This window comes from Notechis scutatus, chromosome 4 (genome assembly GCF_049901735.1).
Source record: "Notechis scutatus isolate UNSWTSFEM ecotype Mainland chromosome 4, rNotScu1.2, whole genome shotgun sequence".
Classification (NCBI taxonomy): Eukaryota; Metazoa; Chordata; class Lepidosauria; order Squamata; family Elapidae; genus Notechis; species Notechis scutatus.
The window spans coordinates 165,794,499-165,822,062 of NC_142012.1; the positions used below are offsets into that span (position 1 = coordinate 165,794,499).

Genomic DNA, 27,564 nt, shown 5'->3' on the forward strand with positions numbered 1-27,564 from the left:
AAAATACTACATATCCTAAAAAGTACGCCCTAGCTGGATTTTCACACACGCACCCAATATAAGCCCCAACCCCAAAATAAACCCTAATTAAGACCCTAATTAAGCTAGGGTGGGTGGAGCTGCCCTACTACATACCTCTGGATGGTTGTAGCCAGGCCTCACACACCCCGACACCTGCCTTGCCGGCCCATTTCTTCTGCCGCCGGCAAGGCCTTCCTGAAGGCCTGTGGAGCTGAGAACAAAGCTCAGGATCGATCCAGAGCTCTGTTCCCAGCTGCAGAGGCCTTCGGGAAAGCCTTACCGGCCGCAGAAGAAGTTCCTGAAGGCCTCTGACAGAGAAAAGGGGGCAACCTGCACAAATGAGATTAGCCAGTGGATGACGTCCCCTGAAAATAAGACCTGGTGCCATTTTTTGGTGGCAAAAAAAGGACAGGGTCTTATTTTTTTGGAGAAATACGGTAGTTGGGTAATGAAATGTTTTCAAGAACCCCATCGTAGTCCTCTTCCTCCTCCTCCTCCTCCCTTCCTGCACTGATGATATTCCATTTGGGTCATGAAACGCCTGCAAGGAAACAACCGAGCTCAGAGAGCAACGAGGACCCCACAGTTTGCGCCGGAGCTGCAAATAGTCCATTTTATAGGTACAATCCCATTTGTACGCTCAAGTAAGACCTGAGGGTGATTTGCTGTCAATATCGTTGCCAGAGAAGAAAAAGAAGAGAGTCGCTGTTGCGCTTCTAGCGGCCAGCGAAAGGGAGGGGATGAACAGAGAGGCCGGCCTGGAGAGGGTCTCCTGCGATGGAAGCCCACCAGGTGAGGGCAATCCAGGCAGGACTGTCCTTTCAGCTGGGAGCCCTCAGGTTCCTGCCTAGAGAGAGCAACAGGGTTCCCTGAGAAAGTCAAAAGCACCACAGAGAATAACAGGCGGAGAAGGGGCCCCTTGGTTCTATCTGGGCGTAGCGGTTTTCTTGCAGACATTTCATTACCCAACTAGGGAACGTCATCAGTGTTAGAAGGGGGGAGGACTTTGTCCTCTGTATCTATACAGCCCTGATGAGGTTAGCTAGTTTGGGTAATGAAATCATCATCATCATCATCAACTTTTAACGACCCCATAATCCCTTGCGGGGTGGAGTCTCGGCAACTGAATTGAGCTGGCAGTGTGTTTTACTGGCCGGATGCCCTTCCTGTTGCCAATGCGGAGTTCTCATCGTGCCCAGAGTGAGAAATACCTGCCTCTAGGTGGGATCGAACTCGCAGCCTCCCGATTGTAAGGCGAGAGCTCTGCCTCTTCTAGGCCCCCGCGCCACTCCAGGTTGGGTCATGAAATGTCTGCAAGAAAGCCGCCAAGCTCAGGGAGCGCCGAGGACCCTCCGCTTCAACCCTGAGCTATGAATAATTCTCCTTTTACCCCCCTGAGAAGGTTCCGCTTGGTGTTAACCTGAGCACCAGAGGCCGAGGGCCTAGAGGAGAAATCTCCCGGCAAGGCTGCCTAAGGATGGAGAATCTCTCCAAGCAGAGGCCGGTGTTAAGACCTTTTGTCAAATCCTACTGGAACTCCCCCCTCCTTATTGCAGGGGGACGAGGGGGGAAACACAGAGGTTTAGGTTTGAGATGCCTTCAAGTCAAGCAGGGTTTCTATTCCGGGCAAGCCCGGAAGCGGTTAGGAATGTAAGTCACCTAACAGTTATTTGGGTTGGAAATAAATAAACCAGGATAGACATTTTAATACTATATGTCTTTAAGAGAATGCTAAAACTGTAGTCGGGTGTGGTTCCGCAAATGGCCATAAGAGGGAGCCAGAAACCTGGGTTGTTTAGTCTCAGTGAGTCTCTATTCCGTCTGTTGGAGAGTGTTGCCGTTCCTTCTAAATCAGTGGCCCCCAACCTTTTTTGTGCCACGGCCCGGTACCAGCATCACAAAATGATCCGCGGCCCGGTACCGGCATCAGCACGCATGGCAAGGCGAGCCGAGCGACCGCCAGCCAGCCGTCCCCTGCTTCTCCCCGCCACCTTCAACTCCTCCTTTGTACCTTTGTCGATGGGCTTGGGACAGTCGCCGGCTCGCTTGCCTTGGGTGCTGAAAGAATCCTCGCGCCTTAGTTGCGTTCGAAGCCGCCCCCCCTTCGAGGAAACTAAGGCGCGAGGATTCCTTCAGGACCCAAACGCCGCTTTCCAACCGGAAAAGCTCACCCGGAAGCACTTTCTCGTCAAAACAAGATGGCGGCACCCAGCAAACCGGCAGGAAATGTTCCACGGACCGGTACCGGTCCGGGGCCCGGTGGTTGGGGATCCCTGTTCTAAATGACTGTTCCTGATGTTGATGTACGTCTGTTACTGAACTGTTTTTGATACTGGACTTTAATATTGGAATGATCCCTGAACCTGAAGACTGACTGCTTTCCCTGTGAATGACTTTGGACTGCTTGTTTTGGACTTGGCTTAAAACGTTTATGGAAGTAAAAACCTACATTTACTGTACACAGGGATCCCAACCTTTCGCGCCGCCCGGGCATCAGCTGGCGCCGCCATCTTTTATGAAGAAAGCGCGTGACGTCACGAGCGCCGCAAGTGGCGGCTGTGAGTGTGAACTACCGAAAGCTTAAGCGCTGCGCCGCCATCTTTTCAGCGCCGTGAGCTACGAAAGCTCTCGAAATGCTTTACCAAAAAGATGCCGGTGCCCAGCAACCAGCGCCGTAAGGCTTGTTCGCGCTGGTACCGTCCGCGACCGGCGGTGGGGACCCCTGCTGTACAGGGTATCTGTGTGCTGTGTGTGTGTTAATTCTTCACTACCTCACTCGCCCAGTGTCAACCTTGCACCTGACATCAGATCTCAGCCAGCAAAGCTGGCTGAGGAATTCTGGGAGTTGAAGTCCACAAGTCTTAAAGTTGCCAAGGTTGGACACCCCTGCTGTAGGCGCTCATTCTCCTCACGGGGAATTACCTCAATAGAAACCGACAGGGCTGAGACTAAATCAGACTGAGGCAATGAAAGAGAGGGGGGGGGGGTGTTTCAGGCAGTCCTCGACTTACGACCACAGCGGCACTCAACATTTCCATCGCTAAGCAAGACAGCTGATGGAGTTTCGCCCCCCATTTTACGACCTTTCTGGTCACGGCTGTTCAGTGAATCGCTGCAGTTGTTAAGTAAGTAACACAATGGCTAAGCGGATCCAGCTTCCCCTTTTGACTCTGCCGGTCAGAAGGTCGCAAAAGGGGATCGGGGATCTTGGGGCACTGCGACCGTCGTGAATACGAGCCGGCTGCCAAGCGTCTGAATTTTGATCAGGCGACCATTGGCGGGGGGAGGGAGCTGCAACAGTTGTTAAGTGTGAAAACCCGGTCTTAAGTCCCCTTTTTTTTCCAGCACCGTCATAACTTCAGTCACTGAATGCACCGTTGTAAGTCGAGGACGACCTGTCATTGCTTTTAAGATCTCAATTCGAAGAGGTAAACAGGTAGAAAAGCCACAGTACAGATCAATGTCCTTCCAACTTGGCCACTTTCCCAGGAGAGTTGAAGAGACTTCAATTCCCAGAATCCCCCATCCGCCATCGAAAACACAGATTTATAAACAGAAGGAGAGCAGAAACGCTGTTTCTGATGGGATGCAGCTGGAATATTTATGGAGGGGAAGAAAACCACATAGGGAAATCCTCCAGCTCTGAAATAGGACACAGGGGGGGGGGGCATTGGATTAAAGCCTTTCCTCGAGTTACGGCCGCTAATGAGCCCAGGAGTATGGTCTTAAGCTATTGCTGCCGTTAAGTGAGATGCCCACGTGATCCTGGCTCTCCCCGTTGCAGTTATTATGCAGCGCATAGCAAGTCCCGGGTTGCGCAACAAATGGTCGTAAGCCGAGGACCAGCTGCATTTCTTCGAGATACCTATCGGGTGAATTAAAAAGGGCTGACTTGGATTGACCGAGAAGCTGTGCAGAGGTAGCCAGGATATCAGCTCGGAGACCAGGGCTGCTCCCCCCCCGGGGGGCAATGCTCAAGAGCTGGCCGAGAGCTTACAGAGAGGTTGTTCTCCTTGGAGAAATATTTGACTACCTGAGTAATTATCCAAGTGGGAGGAAAAAAGGAAGAGATACCCAAAGAAGAGGCCTCTGTAAATTGTTTTTTTTTTTTTTAAAGCCCAACTTTGAGGAGCTTCCTCTTCTAACGTTGTGCTCTAATCCCCAGAGAGATTCCTTGCACCAGCTAAAAATAAAAAATCCTATTATTTCAATGTTGGGGTGGTCCAGAGACACGAAGGAACGTTTGAATCTCTTTTAGGGGACATTTCCCCAGGAGCGGCATCGGAGAACTCTGAAGCAGAAACCCTTTTGTTTTGATTTTTAAAAACAAAACAAAAAAGGCTGGTCTTTATTCCAAGCCCTTGGGAGAAAAGCCTGGAAAAATCCTGCAGCTGCTCAAACCTCGAGAAATATGTATTTTTTTTAAAAAAAAAAACCTGGACGGTACCCAAAGGGAGACAGCCAAGCCATCTTCACCTCCTAACAAACCAGCTGGTTTTTTTTTCCCCCTCCCCGTCCCCCGACGGCTAAATTTCCCTTATTGTCTCTACCCTGTGCTTCAGGACCCGAAACTTCCTATTTTACAAAAATATCTAGTCGTGTAGTTAAAATAAATCCATGCATTCCCATGTACTTTTTTCTTTCCTGCCACTTCCAGAAAGCATTCCACGTGTAACACAGCAAGACTTTCTTTTTTTAAAAAAAAACAACAACAACAACTATGCAAAGGTTTAAGACCGGGAGGTCGGCAACCGGTGGCCTGCAGGCCAAATCCAGCCCGCAGGCTAACTATGGGGGGCTGGAAACCGATGGTCAGCCCTGAGCCTCAGAGCCAGGCTCCTGGAGGGGCAGGAGAAGAGGATGGGGGCCATCCCCGCGGCTGTCACGTCCCTCGGTTTGCAGAACCTGCCGGCCACCCCTGCTGCAAGAGGCAGAGAAGGGGCAGGATCTGGGCCCTTTGGGATCTTAAAAACGGTTGCCGACCCCTTGCTTTGAAAGATGTAACTCTCAGCCAGCTGGCCCGGAGCAAGGTTCACGGGTGGATTTGAACCCGTGCCGTCTCCCGCAAACCGCAAAGCGTGTGCCGCCCAGTCGGAGGAGCCGGCGTAGGTGACCGGCAAAGGTTGTGCGTGATTTTCGCTTCGTTTTGTGTTTTGTGTTTTTTGTTTTTTTCTCTCAGAGGAAAAAGACCCAGCGGTAGAACACACAGACCAGGAGCATTAAGGTACAGTAAAAGGCCGCGAAAGCACAGAGCTGAGTAGAAAGTAGCACCAGGTTAGTCTCTTCGGAGTCTGTGCCCAGAGAAAGGAGGGACTCCACAGTCCTCTGAATGCTGAGGTTTAGCTGGAGAATGTCAGAAGGGGAACACAGGCTGTCCTGTCCGGAAGGGGCAGCAGGAAAGGGAAAACAGACAGAAAAAAAATTAGTAGAAGCTCGCTCGGTAGGCAGGCCGGAGTCTGCGAAGCTGCCCAATGTAAAAACTCCTCGCCAGGTTGCAGCGCTTCCGTTTCTAAAACCATGGTTATGCCCAGACATACCACTTAGGACCATAGCTAAGAGTGAAAGTTCCCCTCGCACATATGTGCTCGTCCTTTCTAAAGGGTAGCGCTCCTCTCCGTTACAAAGCCAAAGAGCCAGCGCTGTCCGAGGACGTCTCCGTGGTCCTGTGGCCGGCAGGACTAAACGCCTTTGAAGGCGCACGGAAGGCTGTTCCCTTCCCGCCAAAGGTGGTCCCTATTTTTCCACTTGCATTTTTTTACGTGCTTTTGGAACTGCTAGGTTGGCAGAAGCTGGGACAAGGAACGGGAGCTCAGTCCCTTGTGCAGCGCTGGGGGTTCGAACCGCCGACCTTTCGGATCGACAAGCTCAACGTCTTAGCCACTGAGCCATGGCGTCCTTCTTAGGACCGTAACCGAGTCAACCTTTCCACCCCTAAGCAAGACAGCTGTGAAGTGAGTTCTGCCCCATTTTGCCATTTGCCTTCCCACCGTTGTTAAGTGAATCGCTGCAGTGGGGGAAGCGAGGGACATGGTTTGCCCCACTGTTCCGAAGAAGCATCTTGGATGAGAAGCGGAACGTCTTGGGAGGAAAATCAAAGGAAGTCCAGCTGCTTTTTGAAAAACAACAACTTTGGGACAACCACGACCTGAATGACGGAGAATCTCCAAAGACATTTTAGTAAGATGGTTGTTAAGTGAATCTGGCTTCCCCCATTGACTCTGCATGGCAGAAGGTCGCAAAAAAGACGATCAAGTGAACCCCCAAACCCCATCTGTCGATTGCTTCGAAAGTCAGCTTTACATCAACTTTTGAAATGGCCCATTTCTGTCCCAGGACTCTGGACTATGTACAAATAAGCGTCTCAAAGCACTTTGTACTGTGCAGGTAGCCCTCAACTTACAACCATTCGTTTAGTGACCGTTCCAGGGTTGTAAATGTGTTTTTCACATTTACACCCATTATAAACCCTCCTGTGCTCACCTGATCAAAATTCAGACGCTTGATATTTACGACGGTTGTCGTGTCCTGGAATCACAGAATCCCCCTTTTTGTGACTTTGGGGGGAGTCAGATTCATTTAACAACGTGCCACTAAGTTAACAATTGCGATTCACTTAGCAACTGGGGCAAGAGAGGTCTGAAATTGTAGGCGAGGACGAGGCTGAGACCAAGGGAAGGGAGGGTCAAATCTGTCACATCCAGGGATGGGATTCAAATTTCTTAACAATCAGTTGTGTGGGCGTGGCCTAATTTATGGGTGTGGTTCGGTGGTCATGTGACTGGGTGGGCATGGCTTGCATGCAAATATTATAAATATTGATGTAAATATTGATTTTTTTATTAAAAAAAGGAACTTTTACCCAAAATCAGGCAAAGCAGGCAGGCAGATTGAGTTGCTCACAGAATCACAGATTCACTCAGAGATCTATCTTTCTGCAATCTGCTACGTGAGTCTGTCGCATAAAATTTGCTTGCAAGCAAACTCACAAAATTAACTCACAACACACCATGTATATAAATATTGAATTTTTTTACAAAAAAAGAGCAACTTTTACCCCAAATCAGGCAAAGCAGGCAGGCAGATTGAGTTGCTCACAGAATCGCAGAATCACTCAGAGATCTACCTTTCTGCAATCTGCTGCCTGAGTCTGCACTGAAAAATAGAAGCTTCAGTCCTAAGGAAGGTTCAGTTTTGTTTTTAGATTAGCTAGAAAGCAAGGAATCCAACGATTTCCTGCTTTCTAGCTAATCTAAATCTCCCAGCACAGCAGAACAGCTGATGCTCGGGGGAGAAAAAAGAGGAAAAATAGCAACTTACCAAACGCAGGCAAGTTGGATGGCACACATGCCAGGTAAGGAATGAGTGGGCGGGGAGGGGCGGGGCCAGCCAGTGGCACGATTTGCCGGTTCTCTGAACTGTGCAGAATTGTAGCAACGGGTTCTATAGAACCGGTCTGACCAGGTAGAATCCCAGCCCTGGCTGCATCGCACGCCAACAAGAGATCTCAGTCCAGTCCTCCTTGAATTCCTCTGATTCTTATTTCCCACTACTTAACAACTGCCCTGCTTAGCACTGGAAATAGTAGTCGCAACTCAAGGACTATCCGTATCCTGCTCAAAGCAATTTAGAAGCAAGATTTCTACTCCAAAACCTTTAGGATTTTATCTCAGGTCCTTCCAGAATTGTGGTGATGCCGAAGGGACAAGCCAATTGTGACAGATTTGTGCGTGTGAAGTTCACGGCACCCCAACCCGATTGCAATGGGGAGAAATCCTACTTGGGCAGCTTCAGGCAGGGTCTTCTGAATTGCTCCCAGGGGTTGTCTCCCCTCCCCCCTTTTGTCCAACCACCGACACTCCTATAAATCTGAGAACCCGGGAGGAATTCAAAAGACCACAAATCAGAAGAGGTTAGTTTTCCATGCGCTGGAAATTTGGTCGTGGGTACAACCAAGGTGAAACCAAGACATTAACCAGATTAAAACCAGGATTATCAGGCTGGTGAGATGCAACCGTATCTAATTTTGCTCGGTATTTTTCCATCCATTCAGGAGACAGTAGAGACCTTAGATCTGAAACATAAGTCTGCCCTTCCTTCCTTTGTCGCTCGTCAGGTGTATGGGATTACAACTCCCATCACCTTCCACCAGCATGGCCAGATGCTCTCGTGGCTGAGGACAACGGGAACAGTAGTCCAAGATATCCTCCCAAGTTATTTATCTGTAGCTGAAGAGGCCAGGAGTTTCTTCTTGTACCTATCTTTTGATGCATGAGTGTGCCGTTTTGGAGCGTACTCCACTCTGATGAACCATGGGTTCCTGGGAGGTGAGATTAAACACCCCAAAGAGGTTTTAAAACAGAAAAAAAAAAACTTCTAGCACTGATGAGGTTACCTAGTTGGGTCATGAAATGTCTGCAAGAAAACGACCAAGGACCCAACAATCCTCCTCCTCCTCCCTGCAAATCCCACTTCCTCCTAGTACTGATGATGTTACGTAGTTGGGCCATGAAATGTCTTTGTGAAAATAACGAAGCTCAGAGAGCACCAAAGACCCCACAATCTTCCTCCTGCTCTGATCCTCCTCCCTCCCCGCTACCTTCTAGCACTGATGATGTTACCTACTTGGGTCACATAACGCCTGTAAGAAAATAACCCAGTTCAGACAACATCAAGGACCTCGCAATCCTCATCCTCCTCTTCTCAAACCCCATCTTCTCCTCTTCCTCCTCCACTCTGCAAACCTTCCTTCCTTTTAGCCCTGATGTTACCTAGTTGGATAATGTAACGTTTGCAAGAAAGCAACCAAGCTCAAAGAGCACCAGTGACCCCACGGTTATCTAAATAATTTTTAGATAAAATAATTCCACACAGTATGAAGATAAATTGGAAGGCTTCCTCTCATACCTGTGGCACCCCTATTTTTCGACAGGCTTCCAGGAAATTTTCCACATTCCGTCGACACTTGGCTATGGTTAATTTAGGCTGCAGAAGGGAGAAAGAAGAATATGGCATTCACCAGGAGCAGCGTTGTTAAGTCTCCAGTAGCAATGGCGGACCTACGACCCGTGCGCCAAAGATGACAAGCCATACAGTGTGTGTGTGTGTGTGTGTGTGTGTGTGTGTGTGTGTGACACCAGCATTCACCACATTTAGGGCAAGAATGGGACAGGCTGTTTTGCAACCTCCAAAAATGAATTCCCTTTACTTGCATTTCATAATGTTTTTGACGTTGCTTTATACATATTCATTTATTGCAAAAATACAGCCCAGTCATGAATATAATATAACCCTAACCCTAACTCTGCTAAACAAATAATTCCCTCAACACTATCCAACTATTTACAAAGTTTGCACTACTATTACTATTAATCTTCTCATCACTCCTTATCGCCCATCCCCTCCCACTTGTGACTGTATGACTGTAACTTTGTCGCTTGCATCCTTATGATTTATATTGACTGTTTCCTAATATGATTTGATTGCTTATTCTACCCTCTGACTATCATTAAGTGTTGTACCTGATGATTCTTGAACCTTGACGAATGTATCTTTTATGTACACTGAGAGCATTGCTCCAAGACAAATTCCTTGTGTGCCCAATCACACTTGGCCAATAAAGAATTCTATTCTATTCTATTCTATTCTATTCTATTCTATTCTATTCTATTCTATTCTATTCTATTCTATGTATGTTGAGAGCATTTGCACCAAGACAAATTCCTTGTGTGCCCAATCACACTTGGCCAATAAAGAATTCTATTCTATTCTATTCTATTCTATTCTATTCTATTCTATTCTATTCTATTCTATTCTATTCTATTCTATTCTATTCTACTCTACTCTATTCTTCATCCAATTTCCAATCTATTCTATTCTTCATTCAATATTTATTCTATTCTTATTTTATTCTATTCTATATGGAGCTGAGTAAAATTCCAAGGGAAGAGAAAGAGGAATTAAAAGCCAATTTTCCTGAAGTGGCCCAACACGACTACCCTGGATACTTACGACAGCTGGCGAGGGCACGTGAATACTAGGGACCGAACGTGGCCGCACATGGTTGGCTAAATGGCAAAGCACCACTCCGTCTGTTAAGGCTGCGCTGAGATCGTTCGGCAAAGACACTTTTAACCGGGATTCAATGTTCTGGGGGGAAAAAGAGGGCAGAATGATTGCTAGAACAAAAGCAGGTTAAGTACCGATAGTCCCCGACTTACAACAGTTCCTTTAGGGACCCTTCAACGTTACAACGACAACTGAAAAAAGGGACTAAGGACCATTTTATACACTTAATGAAGTCTGTAGCAACCCCCTCCCCTGATCATGTGATCGAAATCCAGATGCTTGGCCACTTGGTTCATACTTATGACAGTTTGCTGCGTCCTAAGCTCATGTAACTGCCTTTGGCAATCAAAGTCAACCGGGAAGCCAGATTCACTTTACAACCGGGTAACTGCAGTGTGTCAACTCATAAAATATTTGGATGGTCTTTTTAGAGTTGCCAACAGAAAGGGAGAAAGGGGGACAGAGCAGTGTGGCAGTTTGAAAACCGAAAGTGCATTCCAGAAATGTTTTCAAAGATATAGTAACGAGGTGACTGAAGTTTCTGCCAGTGCAAAATTCTAACTGGAGAGCACGATTGATGACTCTGGGCTATGGATGTGTCCCATTGGAGAATATGAATTATGATACACCCAGGGGGGTGGAGGGAAAACCAGGGTCAAGGGTGACAATGAATGATGTGTCTCAGAGTCGGCTACACCCAGGCAGTGCCGGCATGTTAACTCCCAATAAATCCTTTTGAAGTTTTGGAAGTTTGGCTCGAGACTCATGATTTAATTGGGGGCAATTGCCGGAACCCTGACACAGTGATTCACTTAACAATAGTGGCAAGAAAGGTCGTAAAATAGGACAAAATTCACTTAACGAATGTCTCACTTAACAAACAGAAATGTGGGGCTCATACGCTGAAAGCTACCTGTACTTTATCTTAAGTCCTTGACTTACAATAATTCATTTTGTGACTGTTTTCTAAGTTAAAACAACACTGAAAAAAATGTGATTTATGACAGATATGTGTGCGAAACCTAGGAAATGTGGCAGGATTTCCGTGGTCACGTGCTCAAAATTCAGCATGCTTGGCCACTGGCTCATTTTTATGACGGTTGCACAGTGTCCCAGGGTTCATTGGATCCCTTTTCGCCATGCCAAGACAGTGGGGGAAACCAGATTCACTTAAGGACTGTGTTATTAACTTATCAACTGCGGTGATTCACTTAACAACTGTGGCAAGGGAGGTCGTAAAATGGTGACATTTCATTTCATAACAGTAAGAACCATCGACTGAGAAGCACTGGTTTGGTGTGTGGTTTGGCAAAGACATGCTGGGTCTCACTTCTATGTCCAACTTAGGTTTGGAGTCAGCCCTAAACCAAGCCCAACCAAATTTTACTGTTCCAACCAAATAACCACCTCTTCCAACTACATACTTTCCGCAGTTGCTCTATCACCAAAACGTCTTCTTCCGGCAAGGTGGAATTATGGTTATCGCTGAGGTCGTCTGTGCAATTAACCGGAGCTGACGAGGAAGCAGGCAGCGACGTGACGGCTGGAAAAGGCAAAATTATCACCATGAACGCCCAACATCACTGCCATCACCATCCTCATAATAGGGCAGATAGACTTAATGATACACTCTAGTATCATGGCCATTGAACGAGCTTCAAAAATCTTCACTACTAAGATATAGCATATTTAATCATACCTATTTTGACAGCGTCGAGAATGATATACGCACAATTTTAGAAGAATGAAATCATACCACCAGAAAGAGAAATAATAAGGAAAACAATGGCTTGGGCAGAATCGGATAGACTAACCTTAGAATTGAAAAACAAGGGGAATCAGTTTGCTATGAAACGTGGAATAAATTTTATCGGTGGTTACAAAAAAGAAGGGAAGGCCGGAACAAAAATAGCCAGGATGAATAGAACCAAAAAGCAAATACTGTATCAATAATATGAAAGTTAATGGTTTAGCAATATCTTTGTATGTATAGTAAATGTAATGCCAAAACAGCAGCACTGTTGTATATTTACAGTTGTAAACAATAAAATAAATTATACATACATACATACAAATCAGTAGCAAAGATATATATATATATATATATATATATATATATATATGTATGTATGTATGTATGTATGTATGTATGTATGTATGTATGTATGTATCTGTGTCTGTGTCTGTGTCTGTATCTATATCTGTATCTATCTATCTATCTATCTATCTATCTATCTATCTATCTATCTATCTATTTGTTTTCATAGATTTTCACGGGTACAGGTATGTAGGTCTAGGTGTGTTCAGGTGTTCGAAAGCACCAGCCTGAGGATGGCGAGTGGGACCTCGCCGAAATGTCGCCAAGATACTCTTAATCTTACACGGGAAAAGACCCGAACACACCTAGACCTACATACATACATACATACATACATACATACATACATATATATATATATATGATTAGTAAGATTGCGAAGCACTGATTTAGATCAGTAGAGAAAATTTTATACATAAAATCTTTGTTACTTATCTAAATCAGTGCTTCGCAACCTTAGCAATCTTAAGATATGTGGCCTTCAACTCTCAGAATTCCCCAGCCAGCATGGGGATATTTACAACTCAGCCTAGACAACTCAGTCCACTTAACGGGCTTCCCTGGTAACTGTTTTGTGAACACCTTCATTTAATCTTCACTTTTCTTAACCGTCCAATCCATAAATAAATTCATTTTTTTCCAAAAAAATATATATCTTTCTATCGTTTGACCAAACGGTTCAGTTTTGCCATTTCTGCAAATTCTGACATTGTCACGATCGATTTCTCTAATGTGGGAACACCGTTATTCTTGTGTCATTGTGCCACACAATACCCAGCCATCATCAATCCTTTTTAATTCACCCAGAATACAAAATCACAGGGTTGGAAGGGACCTGGTAGGTCACCTAGTCCAACCCCCTGGCTCAAGCAGGAGACCCTGTATCAGTGGGGGCGAACCTGTGGCACGGATGTCAGAGGTGGCCCACAGAGCCCTCTCTGTGGGCAGACGCACCATCGCTCCAGCTCACCTCCGCATGTGTGTGCGCCTCCTGCTGGCCAGCTGGTCTTTGGGTCTCTGGCGCATATGTGGGGAACTAAAAGTTTCGCCATCACTGACCTATACCACTCATTATCCGTGAGTTCCAATTTTTAAAAGTTCTGGGATGTGTTTTTTTTAAAGCAATATTAAAGCTTAAAATTAAGGAAAGCATGAAAGCCAGAAGAATGACTTTGGGCCTGCCCGTCTCTCTCTCTCTCTCTCAGCCTAGCCCACCTCACAGGACTGTTGTGGGAAAAATAGGAGGACGAAGAAGTATTACTTGACTGGTTTATAAAAATATTAAAGATGGGGTATAATTAATTACCTTTGCACCTCTGTACAAGTTTGCATCCCAAATGACTTAGCTTATATAAATTTCCTTTCAACCAGCAGCTGTAATCCACACTTTTCATTCAGGCAAGGTTGCTCTTATTTGACTATTTGCAGATAATTTTAAGTGTTCCACTTTAAAATAGAATAGAATAGAATAGAATAGAATAGAATAGAATAGAATAGAATAGCTTTATTGGCCAAGTGTGATTGGACACACAAGGAATTTGTCTTGGTGTAAATACTTTCGGTATACATAAAAGAAAAAATACATTCATCAAGAATCAAGAATCATAACGTACAACCCTTAATAATAGTCATAGGGTACAATCAGCAATCAAATCATACTAGAAAACAGTCAATATAAATCGTAAGGATATAAGCGACAACGTTACAGTCCTACAATCACAAGTGGGAGGGGATGGGTGATAAGGAGGGATGAATTAAACATCTTAAAGGGACACAGCCTGGACCCCATGCTTGAACCGAGAAGCTGTTCAACTTACCTTTGTTTGCTTCTTCTCTGGTGGAGTTTCGGAAAAGGAAGCTTTCGGGGCGCTGGGGAGTTGCTCTGTACGAAGGGGTGGCAGCTGGGCCAGGATACGGGGCCGACAGGTGGACTAAATGGGGACATGGAAGGATGAGGTGGGGTTGGGGGCGGTGGAGGAGGAGAAAAGCAAAATCATTACTATGACAATTTAAATAACTAGAACCAAACTATAAGCGGTCCTAGAGTTACAACTGTTTGTTACCGACTCTTCGAAGTTATAAGGGCACTGACTTACAACTGGTCCTCACATTTACGACCGTTGCAGCACCTCCAGTGGTTCACATGATCAAAATCTGGACACTTGGCAACTAGCATGTTGGTTGCTGTATCCTGGGTGATGTGATCACCATTTGCAAGCTTCCCAAGACGCATGAAAGCTGGTTAGTACCTTTGCAGCAATCAGGTTCAAAGGCGCTAACTGGGAGACAGGGAATGCTAGTTCCACTTTAGGAATGAAAGCCAGCTGGGTGTCTTTGGGTCAACTGCCAGGAGACTGAGTTCTAATCCCACCACCTTAACCATGAAAGCCAGCTGCGTGACTTTGGGCTCTCTCAGCCTAGCCCACCTCCAGGGTTGTTGTTGTGGGGAAAATACGAGGAGGAATTCGTTATGTTCCCTGCCTTGAGTTCGTCATAAAGATATCAAAGTGGGAAAAATAAAATAAAAATGTAAAAAATGTAAAATCAAATAAAACCAATAAAATAAAATAGCTAAAAAAAAAAAAAAACTACAAGCAAAAAATGAAATAACTAAAATAAAATAAAAATATAAAAAATGAAAAATAAAATAAAACCAATAAAATAAAATAGCTAAAATAAAATAAAAAATAAAAAACTACAAGCAAAAAGTAATGAAATAATCAAAATAAAATAAAAATAAAATAAATAAAACATTAAAATATAAATAAAATATCTAAAATTAATACAATAATAAGTAAAATAAATACAATAAAAAGTAAAATGAAGTGAGATGAAATATCAGTGGTAGATGAAATATCAGAGAGGCATGGGGGGAGGGGCAGAGACGTTGGGATGGGGGCTGGGGACCAGTTTCATTTCATGGGACAGCCAGTCAGAGTTATGTCATGATAGATATTTCAAACAACCATCCCTGAAGGCTGTGGGAGATAAGCCATAAACTTATCTTGCTGCTTTTTGCCAGCCAAGAAACAAGTGTCCACAGGCAGAATAGTGGTACACCCTGCCTGCCATTTAGACATTGGCTTGTCCCATATTAATTAATGTCAGGGTTCCAGAAAGCCCCAACTCCAATTAAAAACTCTGAGACAGGCATTTTCTCAAAGTTTCCTTTTATTAGAGTAGTTTATACTGGCACATCTGGGGAATCCCGAATCTGAAAGTTCTGGGTTTCCCTCCAATAAGTAAAAAAAATTACAAATCATTCCATCACATGCCCCAATCATCATCAGTCCCAACTTGAGACCTCCCCTCACCCAGATGCAGAAATAACATGACCTTGAATTAGAAAAAGAATGTTGTTATAGCTAATTCCATACACTCCAAGAAATTCCCCCCTCCCATCTTCTCAGGCTTAAGAATGTGGCAGCGTGGACTTCCGGTTTGAGCTTCTTCGGCAATAGACCGAAACTGCGTCTCTGCGCGGTTTCGATCCGTGCTCGCCGCTGGAGCGCTCCGAGCCGGCTGGTTTTGGGGCTAAGCCACCCCGTAGAGGTGGTGAAGAAGGGGGAGACTGCCTGCAGGGTTGAGGAGAGCCACATCTCTCCTCTCCAGCTGGCCATTACTCCCTTTCCCGAAGGCGGTTGCAGCGGTGGTCAGAAATGGCCAAACACAAAGAAGAACTCGACCGGAAAAGAATGTGCAGGAGGAAGATAAGAAGAGAAAATTTTGGTTGACCAGGTCAAACAGCAAAAGCAACAAATAAGGTACCCTGGAATTGAAACTATTAAAAAAAAACAATCGCATTGTTCCCTAAGAAGATTTTTAAGCTGCGAAAGAGAGAGAAAAGGGAAAGGATTTGGTTTTTTTTCTCCTCTTCCTATACTGACAGCTAATAGACTAAAGCAAGAAATTGGAAAAAAATCCACTTTGACATCAATAGGCATTTAATGCTGAAAATAAAAAGCCAAAGGGATAATAAAGATTTCTGGATAATTAAAAGCTTTTGAAAACAGGAAAGGAGAGAAAAAGAACAAAAGGGCAGGATCTGGAAGGGAGGAGACTGCCTGGAAGTAAAAAGAACATACAGCAAAATCTCAACAAGACTTCCAAAAGATACATCTTAACTGAAACATCGCAACAAAATAGTAAAATCCCAGGAAGAGAAAGTGAAAAAAGAAATAAGAAGAAACAGCTTGGGACTATTCGGATTACTTGGTGATCTCTGAATTCTTGGTTATTGTATTTGAATGACTAAAATCAATCGGATGGTTGTTTAAAACTGTTTAAAATGGCTCCACTTTTAGAAGAACTGAAAATGGAATTTAAAAAGTATAAAGAAGATGCACAAGAAAGGAGAGGTTCTTTTGGCTTCGTATTTCAGTTTTTAGAAATGGAGATTTTGAACTATGAGAAACAACAAGAAATGCCTGCAGAACAAGAAGATTGCGACAAAGAAGCAGCCATCTTTAATGAACAAGTAATCTTAGGTGGGGGGGGGGAAGGAAAGGGGGGAAAGAGAATGGAAAGTTTAAGATTGGGAAAAACAACCCCAAAAAAGGATAGACTGAAAAATAAGTATAAAATTAGAAAGCAACAGAAGAGGGAAATGCAGAAGAGAGAATTAGAAGTAGAGAGACAAGGGGGTAAAAAGGGGAGGGAGAAGATGAGAGGGAAGAAAGAAAGGAAAAGAAGTTATAAATGACAGAAACAAAATATAGAGAAGCAGGGCCTATTTAGAGATAATGGGTGAAAATCTAATGGAAAAAGGGATTCTGCAAAGGTACATAAGATAGTATTGTTATATTACAAATAGAAATAATTTCAGAAAATATGAAACAATGTATGATTAAAATGTTTGATAAAATAATTATCGTAACTTAGTGGAATGTTTGTCAATAAATAAATGTAACAAAATGAATATTTAATGATTTACAAAACATATATGAAGAGAAATAAGGGAAAAATTAATTATGGAGATTATATGTGTCTTTAAGGAAGTATGATATTTAATTGAAAAGAAATGTTAAAGATATTAAGACTTTAATGATTATTGATAGAACTGAATTGGAATGGAATGAGGGTTTATAATTACATATATTTATAATTCTTTTTTTAAAAAAGAATATAGTGTGTATTATAAGAATGTACCAAGCAGAATTCGATTGGAAGTTATGTATTATGTATTATATTGAAGGCCATAACCTTAAAGTATATATTGAAGTTTAAATAAGAGTTGAATGGATATAATTAAAAGATGTAAAGGTGTCATACTCCAATTAGTAACTACAGGAGAAAATTTGTTTAATGAGAAAAGATAATATGAAATTGAAACAGAACAGACAAAAGTATAAATATAATGATTTGAATTGAGATGAGATAATCAAAATAAAATCGAGAAAATTAAAAGAGGGGAAAAACTATATAGAAAACGTAGAATAGTATAAGATATGGAACAGAAGACAAAAAAGAGCATGAAACTGAGTTTTGTGTCTGTATAAAGAAGTTCAACCCGGGACCATGCTATTTTCAAAAAAGATGTTTTATTTGTATTTTGTGTGTGTGAAAACCCAAATAAAACTTTATAAAAAAAAAAAAAAAAAAGAATGTGCCAGCGTGGAAGCTTCTGGTGCTAATATGGCTTCCAAAGCTGACAATTAACTTACAAGGATGACGTGAAAATGGACCCTCCCCCGCTTCTCCCACCAGGCCTAGTGATGGGACAATTTCATTCACGGTAGTCCTCGACTTACAACAGTTCATTCTGTGACCGTTGGAAGTTACAAGGGCACTGAAAAAAGGGACGTGACCATCTTTCACACTTACGATCGTTGCCGCATTCCCCAGGGTCACGGGATCAAAATTCAGACTGACTCATATTTATGATGGTGGCCCTGTCGTGCAATCCACTTTTGCGACCTTCGGACAAGCAAAGTCGATGGGGAAGGTGGATTCGCTTCATGACTGTGTGACTGACTTAACGACGGCAGCGGCGGCGGCAAGGAAGGTCGTAAAATGGGGTTAAAATTCACTTAACTGTCTGCCCTTAGCGACAGAAATTTGGGGCTCAGTTTCGGTCGTTAAGTCGAGGACTATCCGTATTATCATCCGGAACAAGATCTTGAATCCTAACAAGGACTCTCCCCTGACCTTCTTATGAATCTGCTGTTGGTCACTGTTGTGGTACACCGGCGGCCTGCAGAGCTGGCAGCAGAGTCGGATAGTGGGGAGGAACATGGGCCAGTCCTGGAGTCTGGGGAGGACTCGGACGAGGGTCCTCCGTCCGATACAGAGATGGAGCCAGGGCCATCTGAGTTATGTGCTGACTCCAGAGCCTCCAGAATCTGACATCAGCAAGGGAGAGAGGAATAAGGGGAGCCTGTTCCCAGGGCATGCTTGCGCAGACTGCCAGATGATTGGCCTTCCCGTAAGACTTAAAGGAGGAGCAAAGGGACAGGAGACCTTGCAGGAAGCAACTTTGTTCATTCTGGTTGGTTTAAAATCTGAAGCTCCGTGTTGACTTTGTACTCCTTTTGGCCTCGTACAGCTAATTGGCAATTTAGTCCTTGGGAGCATTTCAAGGGAGATAAAGGTGGGTGCTTATCAGCCTTATCCCAAAAGACTGTGGCAGACTTCCATTGGACTATTCACAATCTGTTTGGGACTCATTACGGGCTGTGAATGAGTAGAATTCACAGCCATTGAGATTTTTAAAAATGGTTTTTGGGAAACAGCGTGTGATTTTTACTGTCTCAGAAAGTCTTGGTCTTCCTTACCTGTTTGAGAAGTGGGTGAATTCGATGAGATGGTGGATCGGTCGTCGCTCTGTGGATTGAAAAGAAAGAGACAAAGAGAGAAGAGTGACAGCCATTCACTCCAATGAAGAACGGGAGCACACCGAGAATTATCATTTTGGCCGCCGATTCTCTGAAGAGAATAAGGATATTCTGCCAACTCTTTCAGTGGTTTAATAATGGGGAGCAACATCCCATTCTCTTTTGAGATCGGATGTCGAGGAACAAAAAAAGCCACAACAGAAAAGAGCATCTGCTAAGCCAGCCACAGAAAAGCGGGTCCTAATTACCGCAAGGAAAAATAGAAATAAAGCAGCAGTGTTGACCATATACAAAACCTTCAGCAAAGACCAAAGCAAACACGTTGAGACAGTCTGGGCTGCAAAATTAATTCCACAATTTCTCTTGGAGGCCTACAAAACCATTATTAGATGCCAGCCGACCTTCCTCCCCAGCTCCACGGACAGCAGGATGCAATTTTTAAAAATAGTTCAGAGTTAAATAGCAAAACGTGCGTACCTTCCTCAACCTGATCATCTCCATGTGGGCAGGACTGCAGCTTCCATTACTCCCAGTCAAGGATGACTTGGCTGGGGCTGATGAGAGCTGCAATCCAAAGTGGAGAAGGATGCTAGAAGGTCTATGAATACATATTTTCTCTTACCAAAGAATATCTATCTCTAATTCTAAATTTGGGCCCAGTTTTGAAAAAGCAAAGTTTATCCATTCTGCTAACCCAGAAGTGAGGAACGATGGCCCTTTTATGATTTGTGAACTTCAACTCGCCAGCTGGCTCAGGAATTCTGGGAGTTGAAATCCACAAGTCATTCAGGGGCCATCATTCCCCACTTGCTTTAACCAAGCACCCCACTTCTAATCAGAAACGTAAAATCATGAAGGAAGAACCGGTTATAAATACTGCCAACTTACAGCAGTTCCTTCAGTGATGGTTCAAAGTTACGATGTTACTGAAAAAAGTGCCACTGTTCACACTTACGACTGTTGCAGCATCCCCAGAGTCATTGAGATGCTTGACAACTGACTCACATTTATGACGATTGCAATATCCCGGGGGGCACAGGATCCCCTTTTGCGACCTCCTGATGAGCAAAGCCAATGGGGGGGGGGAGTGGAGCCAGATTCACTTAACGACCGTGTGACTAACTGAATAACTGCAGCGATTCATGTCGTAAAATGGGGCAAAACTCCTTTAACAAATGTCTCACTTAGCAACATAAAGTTTGGGGCTCAACTGTAGTCGTACGTTGAGGACTACCTGTATACTTTGCAACGAGGTCTGAACTGGTGGCACCGTACCAATTTTACTCTGGCAGTCTTTCCAGGCCACCAGTAGTAGCAGTGAGGCAGGGCCGGATCACTGCGACATACAAATCCATCTTCAGTCCTTTCTCCTTCCCCCTCTTGTGCATGTATGCACACACACACACACACACACACACACACACACACCCCTCACCTTTGACCCTCAGTCCCCAGCAGATTTACAGCCATGCACTTTTGCACAACTGGGGAAGGCTGCAGCTAAAAGCACACAGTGCTTCCAAAAACTATAATTTTAGCCACTGCCCGGGACTCTAATGACAACAGGCAACCAGAAAACCTGCCTAGAACTATTCCACAATTTTATTTCGCTGCATGCAAAGGCTGGCTGCAAGGACCAGCTGGCTGGTTTTGTATCGCTGGCTCGTGGGATCTGGTTTCAAGCCATTTTCTTACCCGAGAGCTAAAAAACCTTTGTTCGGGGCTGGGGAAACTTCTTGGCTGGCCAGGCCACTGTGATGTAAGAAGGGAAGTGGAAAACAAAGGAGGCCCAGACAATGATCCATTATATGCTGGGAGAGCTTTGCTACCCGCACCCAGCACAAAAGGGCCAAGAGATGGAAAGCAATACAAAAATAAAAATAAAAAACTGGGGCTGGAAAGAGCTGGCATTGGCCAAGTGCCATCGGGAGCAAAAGGATTTGAAAAACAAAAATTAAAAGTTTGGCGGGGTGATTAAGGTGCTGGCTTAGAAACCAGGAGAAGGTGAATTCGAGTCTTGCCTTAGGCATGAAAGCTGTCTGGGGGACTTTGGGCCAATCACCAGGAAATGGTGAAATCTAGTCCTGCCTTAGGTATGAAAGCTAGCTGGGTGACTTTGGGACAATTACCAGGAGGCAGTGAGTTCTAGTCCTGCCTTAGGCATGAAAGCTTGCTGGGTGACTTTGGGACAGGAAACGGTGAAATCCAGTCCTGCGTTAAGTATGAAAGCCAGCTAGGTGACTTTGGACCAATCAATTTCTCTCAGCCCAACCCACCTGACAGGTGGGCTCCTCATCCTGGTTTCTAGCCTGGTGCATTAACCACTAGACAAAACCGGCTCAAGATCATATTTAAGGAGCCTCCTCCACAAATATCTGCCCTTGTGTGTCCCACCTGGACACACTTCCAGGTTTCTTAGCCTCGTCATCTTAGGGGACCTAGGAAGGAAGGGTGACTTTTCTGTGGTTGACCCTCCCTCCAGCAATCCCTCCACACACACCCCAAATATATGACAGGTGCCCAATCAGCTCGCCCTAAGGAAAGTCCCCAGAACCTGGCATGAGGTCTGGTGGGATTCCCCCACTGGGGTTCGTTTTGTTCCGTGCTCAGTTGCCATTTTAGAAGTCAGTTTCTGTAGTTTTAGATATACAGAGCCAGTTGGGTGTAGTCGTTTAGGGCATCGGAAAATGAGAGGCCGTGAATTCTAGTCCTGTCTTACGACACAAAGCCACCTGGACGACCTTGGGCCAGTCCCTCTCTCTCAGCCCCAGGAAAGAAGCAACGGCAAACCCCTCTCAAAACTTTGTCACGAAAGCTGCAAGGCTGGGTCCAGGCAGGGAGGGATTTCACACAGGCACACAACTCTTCTCTAAAATGGTTGCTTGCAGTCCGCCAGATATTTAGACTGGATTCGGGATTTTTGTCTGCCTATCAAGCCGTTCCAAAGGACCCGGAAGAGGCAGAGGTTGATGCCTGACGATGTGTCAAAAGTATCGTTGCAAAATGGAAGCCGTCCCAAGCAAAGCTGCCGTTCTGCAATTGACCGAGGGCAGTTTTGTCAATGATGGTGGGATGGTGCTGCAGATGTTTTGGGATTGCACCCAAGCTGCCTGGCGCTATTGTTGCGATCTTTGTTTTCTTTTGCACGGTCACTATTGTTCTTGATATGTGTTTATGCTCTATGTCATTCAGAGTCACTCTGTCCGAGTTGGGGCAGCCGGATGGATGGATGGAAGAATAAAGATAGGAAGGAAGAAGGGAGGGAAGAGAGAAAGGATGGATGGATAGATAATGGTAGGGAGGGAGGGAGGAGGGAAGGGAGGAAAGAGGGGTGTATAGGGAGGGAAGGAGGGAGGATAAAGGTAGGTAGGTAGGAAGGAAGGGGAAAAAAGGAAGGAAGGAAGATGGCAATGAATTGTAACACAACTCATTCCTTTATTCAGTGGTCTATAGCAGATTGCTTGAGTCTTCTGGTACAAATTAGCTTCACTTTTCCTAAATATGATTAAGATTTAAAATGCTATCCAGCTGAATCAGGGCTAAAACTAAAATTTAAAACCGCGTTCCAACCTCTTTCTACTTTTGCAAGAAAGAAATTCCACGCTGCATTGCAGCAACTGAGCCGTGTGTGTGTGTGTGTGTGTGTGTGTGTGTGTGTGTGTGTGAGAGAATGTTATTTGGACGGTTTCTTTCTTCCCAGGATCAGGCTGGGATGTCTGACAATATGAAGCATTTAAGCGAAGAGGAGACCAAAACACAATACAACACAGAACACATGCAAGCTGTAAACATGCAGGAGCAAGCAGATTTCTAGGCAAAGCAGCTGGGTTTCAGCAGCTATTTTTAAGGATCTTTAAAGGAGGAAGGAAATAGCATAAAACATGGAAATAGAGTTACATGAACAGTGGACAATCTTAAAAATGGGGTCTGGATTAGAGCGAGGACATCACTGATTTAAACAAAGTGTTTAGTCTCTGTTAGATAAGATTTGACCACCAAAATTGGTGACAAACATTAATGATTGAAGTGACTTTTACAAACACAAACACAAAACTTATAATGGAAACTTTTTCATGCCTTTGGAAGGTGACCTGGATAAATAGAGAGAGCAGGGTTCCTCAACTTTAGCTGCTTTAAGATACGTGGACTTCAGCTCCCAGAATTCCCTAGCCAGCCTTGGTGGCTGGCAAATTCTGGAAATTGATGTCCCCACATTTTAAAGGGTCCAAGATTGAGAAACACTAATAGGAGAGTATCACATTCAAACACAAGGCCAATCCAAATCTACCTTGCCATATCAAAATAATGGGAAGTTTTTCATGGTAATAGAAGAGTATCTATTTACATTTTAGTTCTGGGCCAATTTTTGGCAGAATAAAGGAAATATATTGGACATGTGACTGTTTGTTACTGGTATGCAAAACAAAAATTGTTCTGAGCCCAAAAGACTGTTTTTATATTTGAACCAATTGCTCCAAACCTTGACATGAGATTTTCACCACTCTAGAAGTGATTTTATTTATTTATTAAATGTATACCTTGCCCATCTCGCCGATAGAACGACTCTAGGAGCTTTGAATTAAAAAAAAAACACTTGTAAGGTGGTCAGAGCAACCCATTTCAAGCTCAAAAATTTTAGCATTTGGGGGAAAAATGTGTATTGTGATGAACTGGCTACCCACCAACTATCTATGGGATGGGTAAAAATTTCAAGTTTATTGGATTAGCCCTTGTAAGTAAAGTTATACAGTTAGTTACAACGGCACTGAAAAAAATGACTTATGGCTGGTTTTCACACTTACGACCATTGCTATACCCCCAGGGCCACGTGTTCAAAATGTAGAGGCTTGGCAACCGACTCATATTTATGATTGGTTGTACTGTCTCGGAATCGTTTAATTCAGGGGTCTCCAAACTTGGCAACTTTAAGACTTGTGGACTTCAACTCCCAGAATCCTCCAGCCAGCTGTTGTGGTTAGCCGGCAGCAGGTGCGGACGGCTGAGGAGAGCGAGGACTCAGATGAGGGGCCAGGACCATTAGGGAGTGGACTGCTGCCTTCAGAGATTGTGGGGGCTGGCAGCAGCGATGAGGAGGTTCCCGAGGAGCCTGTGCCAAGTGCGCGTGTGCGCAGGGCTGCTCGCAGGAAAGAGCAGCTGCAACAGCACGGGTGACTCGGGAGTAAGGCTGCAAGGTAATGGCCCCTTCTTCAAGAAGATCAAAGCCAGCTGTGAATCAGACGTTCTTTGCAGGAAGCAAAAACGTTTTGAAACTCAGCCTTGTGGATATTGCAGCATCTTAGTTGGTATTTGAAGACTCTTGTGTTGTAAAATATTTCTTATCTGTTATTCTTGGCAGCCTCGCACAGTTTTGGCGAGGCTTGTGCTTATCAAAGTTACTTAGTTTGCATCAGCCTTTTAACTGATGTAGGGGATTCGTAAGTCAGGAGATTCGTAAGAATCATTAAAAGGTTTCTGTTCCCTTTGGTTCGTGTTTGTTTTATTGGAAAAGGGTTTGGGTCAGAACACCAGCATAGCTGAAATTGAAGTCCACAAATCTTAAAATGACCAAGTTTGGGGACCCCTGACTTGATTCATCATTTGTGACCTTCCCAGACAGGTTCTGACCAGCAAAATCAAATGGGATAAGCCAGATTCCTTTTAATGACCACACGATTCATTTAACAACTGCCGTGATTCATTTAACACAATGGATCCCAACCTTTTGGGTACCGGGAACTGGTTCCATGGATTTACGATTGACCAGAAAGGTGTGTTTAGGAAAAGGAGGGGGCGGCCATGTTTTATGCTATTTGGGGTTGCGTGGATGGACGGCCTCGTCTGGCATGCTAAATTCTGATCTCGGATGAGCGCACGTGCACAGACACACACACCACACCCACACACCCACACACACACACACACAGAGGCAGGCCAAGGCGTGCAGGATTCTTACCACCAGCAAGGCACTATCGTCAGTGTGCTGAGACCTTCTGGACGGAAAGGGGCACTGGGAACGCGGGAGAGATGTTCGTGTCAGTGACAAGAGAACACAAACAACACCGTGTACAGACAAGCACAAACATCTGGAAGTAACAAGGCTTTTGATGTGGGGGGGGGGGGGAGAAAGGAGGCACATAAACGCTCGCCAGCGGAGTGTGGAGGAAAACCCTGACTTTGGGGGATAGGGAAGGGACCCCGTGGGCTCTTTAATAAATCTCAGCCTTTCACCCATCTGCACTTGATTCGGAGCTGTGGCTGCCCGCAAAATGTAGCACGATCCCAAATTCCGAACTTTTCCAGCAAAGAAGACAATAGACCGGGAAGGGACCTTGGAGGTCTTCTAGTCCACCCCTCTGCTCAAGCAGGAGACCCTATACCACTTCAGACAAGTGGCTGTCCAGTCTCTTCTGAAAAACCTCCAGTGATGGAGCCCCCACAATATTTGGAAGCAAGTCGTTCCACTGATTAATTGTTCTGTCAGGAAATTTCTTCTTAGTTCTAGGTTTACTGATTAATTAACTAATCAGAATAACACTGGAAGGGACCTTGGAGGTCTTCTAGTCCAACCCCCTAACAGATTTAATAGATAAACGGATAATCAGAGTTGGAACGGACCTTGTAGGTCATCTAGTCCAACCCCCACCCAAGCAGGAGACCCTACACCATTTCTGACAGATGGCAGTCCAATCTCTTCTTGAAAGTCTCAAGTGATGGCGCTCCCACAACTTCTGTTCCACCGGTTGATTGTTCTCACTGTCAGAAAATGTCTCCTTATTTCCAGGTTGAATCTCTCCTTGTTCAGTTTCCATCCATTGTTCCTTGTCTGGCCTTCAGGTGCTTTAGAAAATAGCTTGATCCCTTCCTCCTCTCTGGGGCAGCCCCTCAAATATTGGAAGATGCTATCCTGTCTCCCCTGGTTCTTTTGTTCATTCAAATCAGATTAAAGTCAGAGTTGGAAGGGACCTTGTAGATCATCTAGTCCAACCCCACTCCCTCAAATATTGGAAGGCTGCTCTCCTGTCTCCCCTGGTCCTTCTCTTCCCTAGACCAGCCAGGCCCAGTTCCTGCAACCATTCATCGTATGTTTTAGTCTCCAGTCCCCTCATCATCCTGGTTGCTCTTCTCTTCTCCCTGATCAAGCAGGGAGCCTAGACCATTTCAGACAAGTGGCTGTCCAATCTCTTGTTAAAAACCTCCAGTGATGGAGCACCCACAACCTCTGGTAGCAAGCTGTTCCACTGGTTAATCGTTCTCAACTGTCAGGAAATTTCTCCTTAATTCCAGGTTGCTTCTCTCCTTGATTAGTTTCCACCCGTTGTTTCTTATCTTGCCTTTAAGGTACTTTGGAAAATAGGTGGACCCCCTCTTCTCTGTGGCAGCCCCTCAAATACTGGAAAACTGCTAATCTGCCCCCCCCCCCGCCCCCATCCTTCTTTTCTCTAAACCGCCCAAACCCAAATCCTGCAACCGTTCTTTGTATGTTTTAGTCTCCGGGCCTTTAATCATCTTGCTTTTTCTTCACTGTACTTTTTGGAAATCCTCAACGTAACATTTAGGAAAGCACACAAAGACACAGAAGACAGTTTGGGAGGCACTGAAACAACCATGAAGGAAAAAAAACAAGACGGCTGAATTCAGACTGGAAAGCTTTACAGGGTGAAGGATTTGATCTGCCAGCCCATGATATCAAAACCTGTTTTCATTAGTCAAATTTTAAAAAAAGAAGAACACTGTCCAACCGGTGTAGAAAAAAACTTACTGCAGGGAAAAAGGCAAATGTCAAATGAGGAAGAGACTGGAATGAGAGCCAACTGAGATCAGCCTTGAGCGCTTGCAAGGTTTCAAGCGTATTGTAACATGCTTGTGAAGCAGGTGTGTTCCCAAGGGAGTGTGTGTGCAAGGAAGGTGCAACAATACATAGCAGAGCCAGGCTTTCGAATTGTATCAATAGAAGAGAATAGCTGTAGGTCAGGGTTGAACTGTGGGGTCCTTGGTGCTCTCCGACCTTGGTTGCTTTTTTGCAAATGTTTCATTACCCAGTTAGGCAATGTCATCAGTGCTGGAAGGGAATGGGGTTTGGGAGGAGGAGGAGGAGGAGGAGGACTGTGGGGTTCCTTGGTGTTCTCTGAGCTTGGTCGTTTTCTTGCAGACATTTCATGACCCAACTAGATAATATCATCAGTGCTGGAAAGGAGTGAGGTTTGGGAGGAAGAGGGAGGAGGAGCAGGAAGAGGAGGAGGGAAAGGGCTGTGTGGTCCTTGGTGCTCTCTGGACCTGACTGTTTTCCTGCTGACATTTCATTACCTAAGTAGGTAACAACATCAGCGCTACAAGGGAGCGAACCTTACTCCCTTCTAACACTGATGTTGTTACCTAGCTGGCTCATGAAACGTTTTCAATGGTTTCTAAAAAACAAATATAGAACAGCCTGGTTAAGAGCGGCCAATCACCCTAGATTTCAAGAGCCGGAACATTTATTGTTAATGAAAAGGCTGAAGAGTTGGGACAGAACTATTGCTGGCACCTTTTCCTTACTGAGTCTAGTTT

General features: G+C 44.7%; 1 protein-coding gene and 1 long non-coding RNA gene across 12 annotated transcripts in view; one reads left to right on the forward strand and one right to left on the reverse strand.

Annotated features, from left to right (window-relative positions):
- LRCH3 (leucine rich repeats and calponin homology domain containing 3) overlaps positions 1-27,564 on the reverse strand; it is a 115,587-nt gene that overhangs the window by 10,130 nt on the left and 77,893 nt on the right. For 3 of the 11 annotated variants that reach the window (XR_015749546.1, XM_087965591.1, XM_087965586.1), the window contains 6 exons: positions 24,971-25,024; positions 18,958-19,006; positions 14,002-14,115; positions 11,511-11,629; positions 10,030-10,167; positions 8,926-9,003 (listed from right to left, as the gene is read on the reverse strand). Coding sequence is in view for 10 of the 11 variants with exons in the window: in XM_087965591.1 (XP_087821717.1) it covers positions 8,926-9,003; positions 10,030-10,167; positions 11,511-11,629; positions 14,002-14,115; positions 18,958-19,006; positions 24,971-25,024 (552 nt within the window). In the remaining variant the exon portion in view is untranslated. Of the gene's footprint in view, positions 1-4,354; positions 5,398-8,025; positions 8,339-8,925; positions 9,004-10,029; positions 10,168-11,510; positions 11,630-14,001; positions 14,116-18,957; positions 19,007-24,970; positions 25,025-27,564 lie in introns of those variants that run through there. The other 8 variants (XM_087965587.1, XM_087965583.1, XM_087965590.1 and 5 more) reach the window with 5 other exon arrangements.
- On the forward strand, positions 6,952-10,532 carry LOC148131022 (uncharacterized). The gene is made up of 2 exons (XR_015749549.1): positions 6,952-7,372; positions 9,945-10,532. It is a non-coding gene; the product is annotated as an uncharacterized LOC148131022 (long non-coding RNA).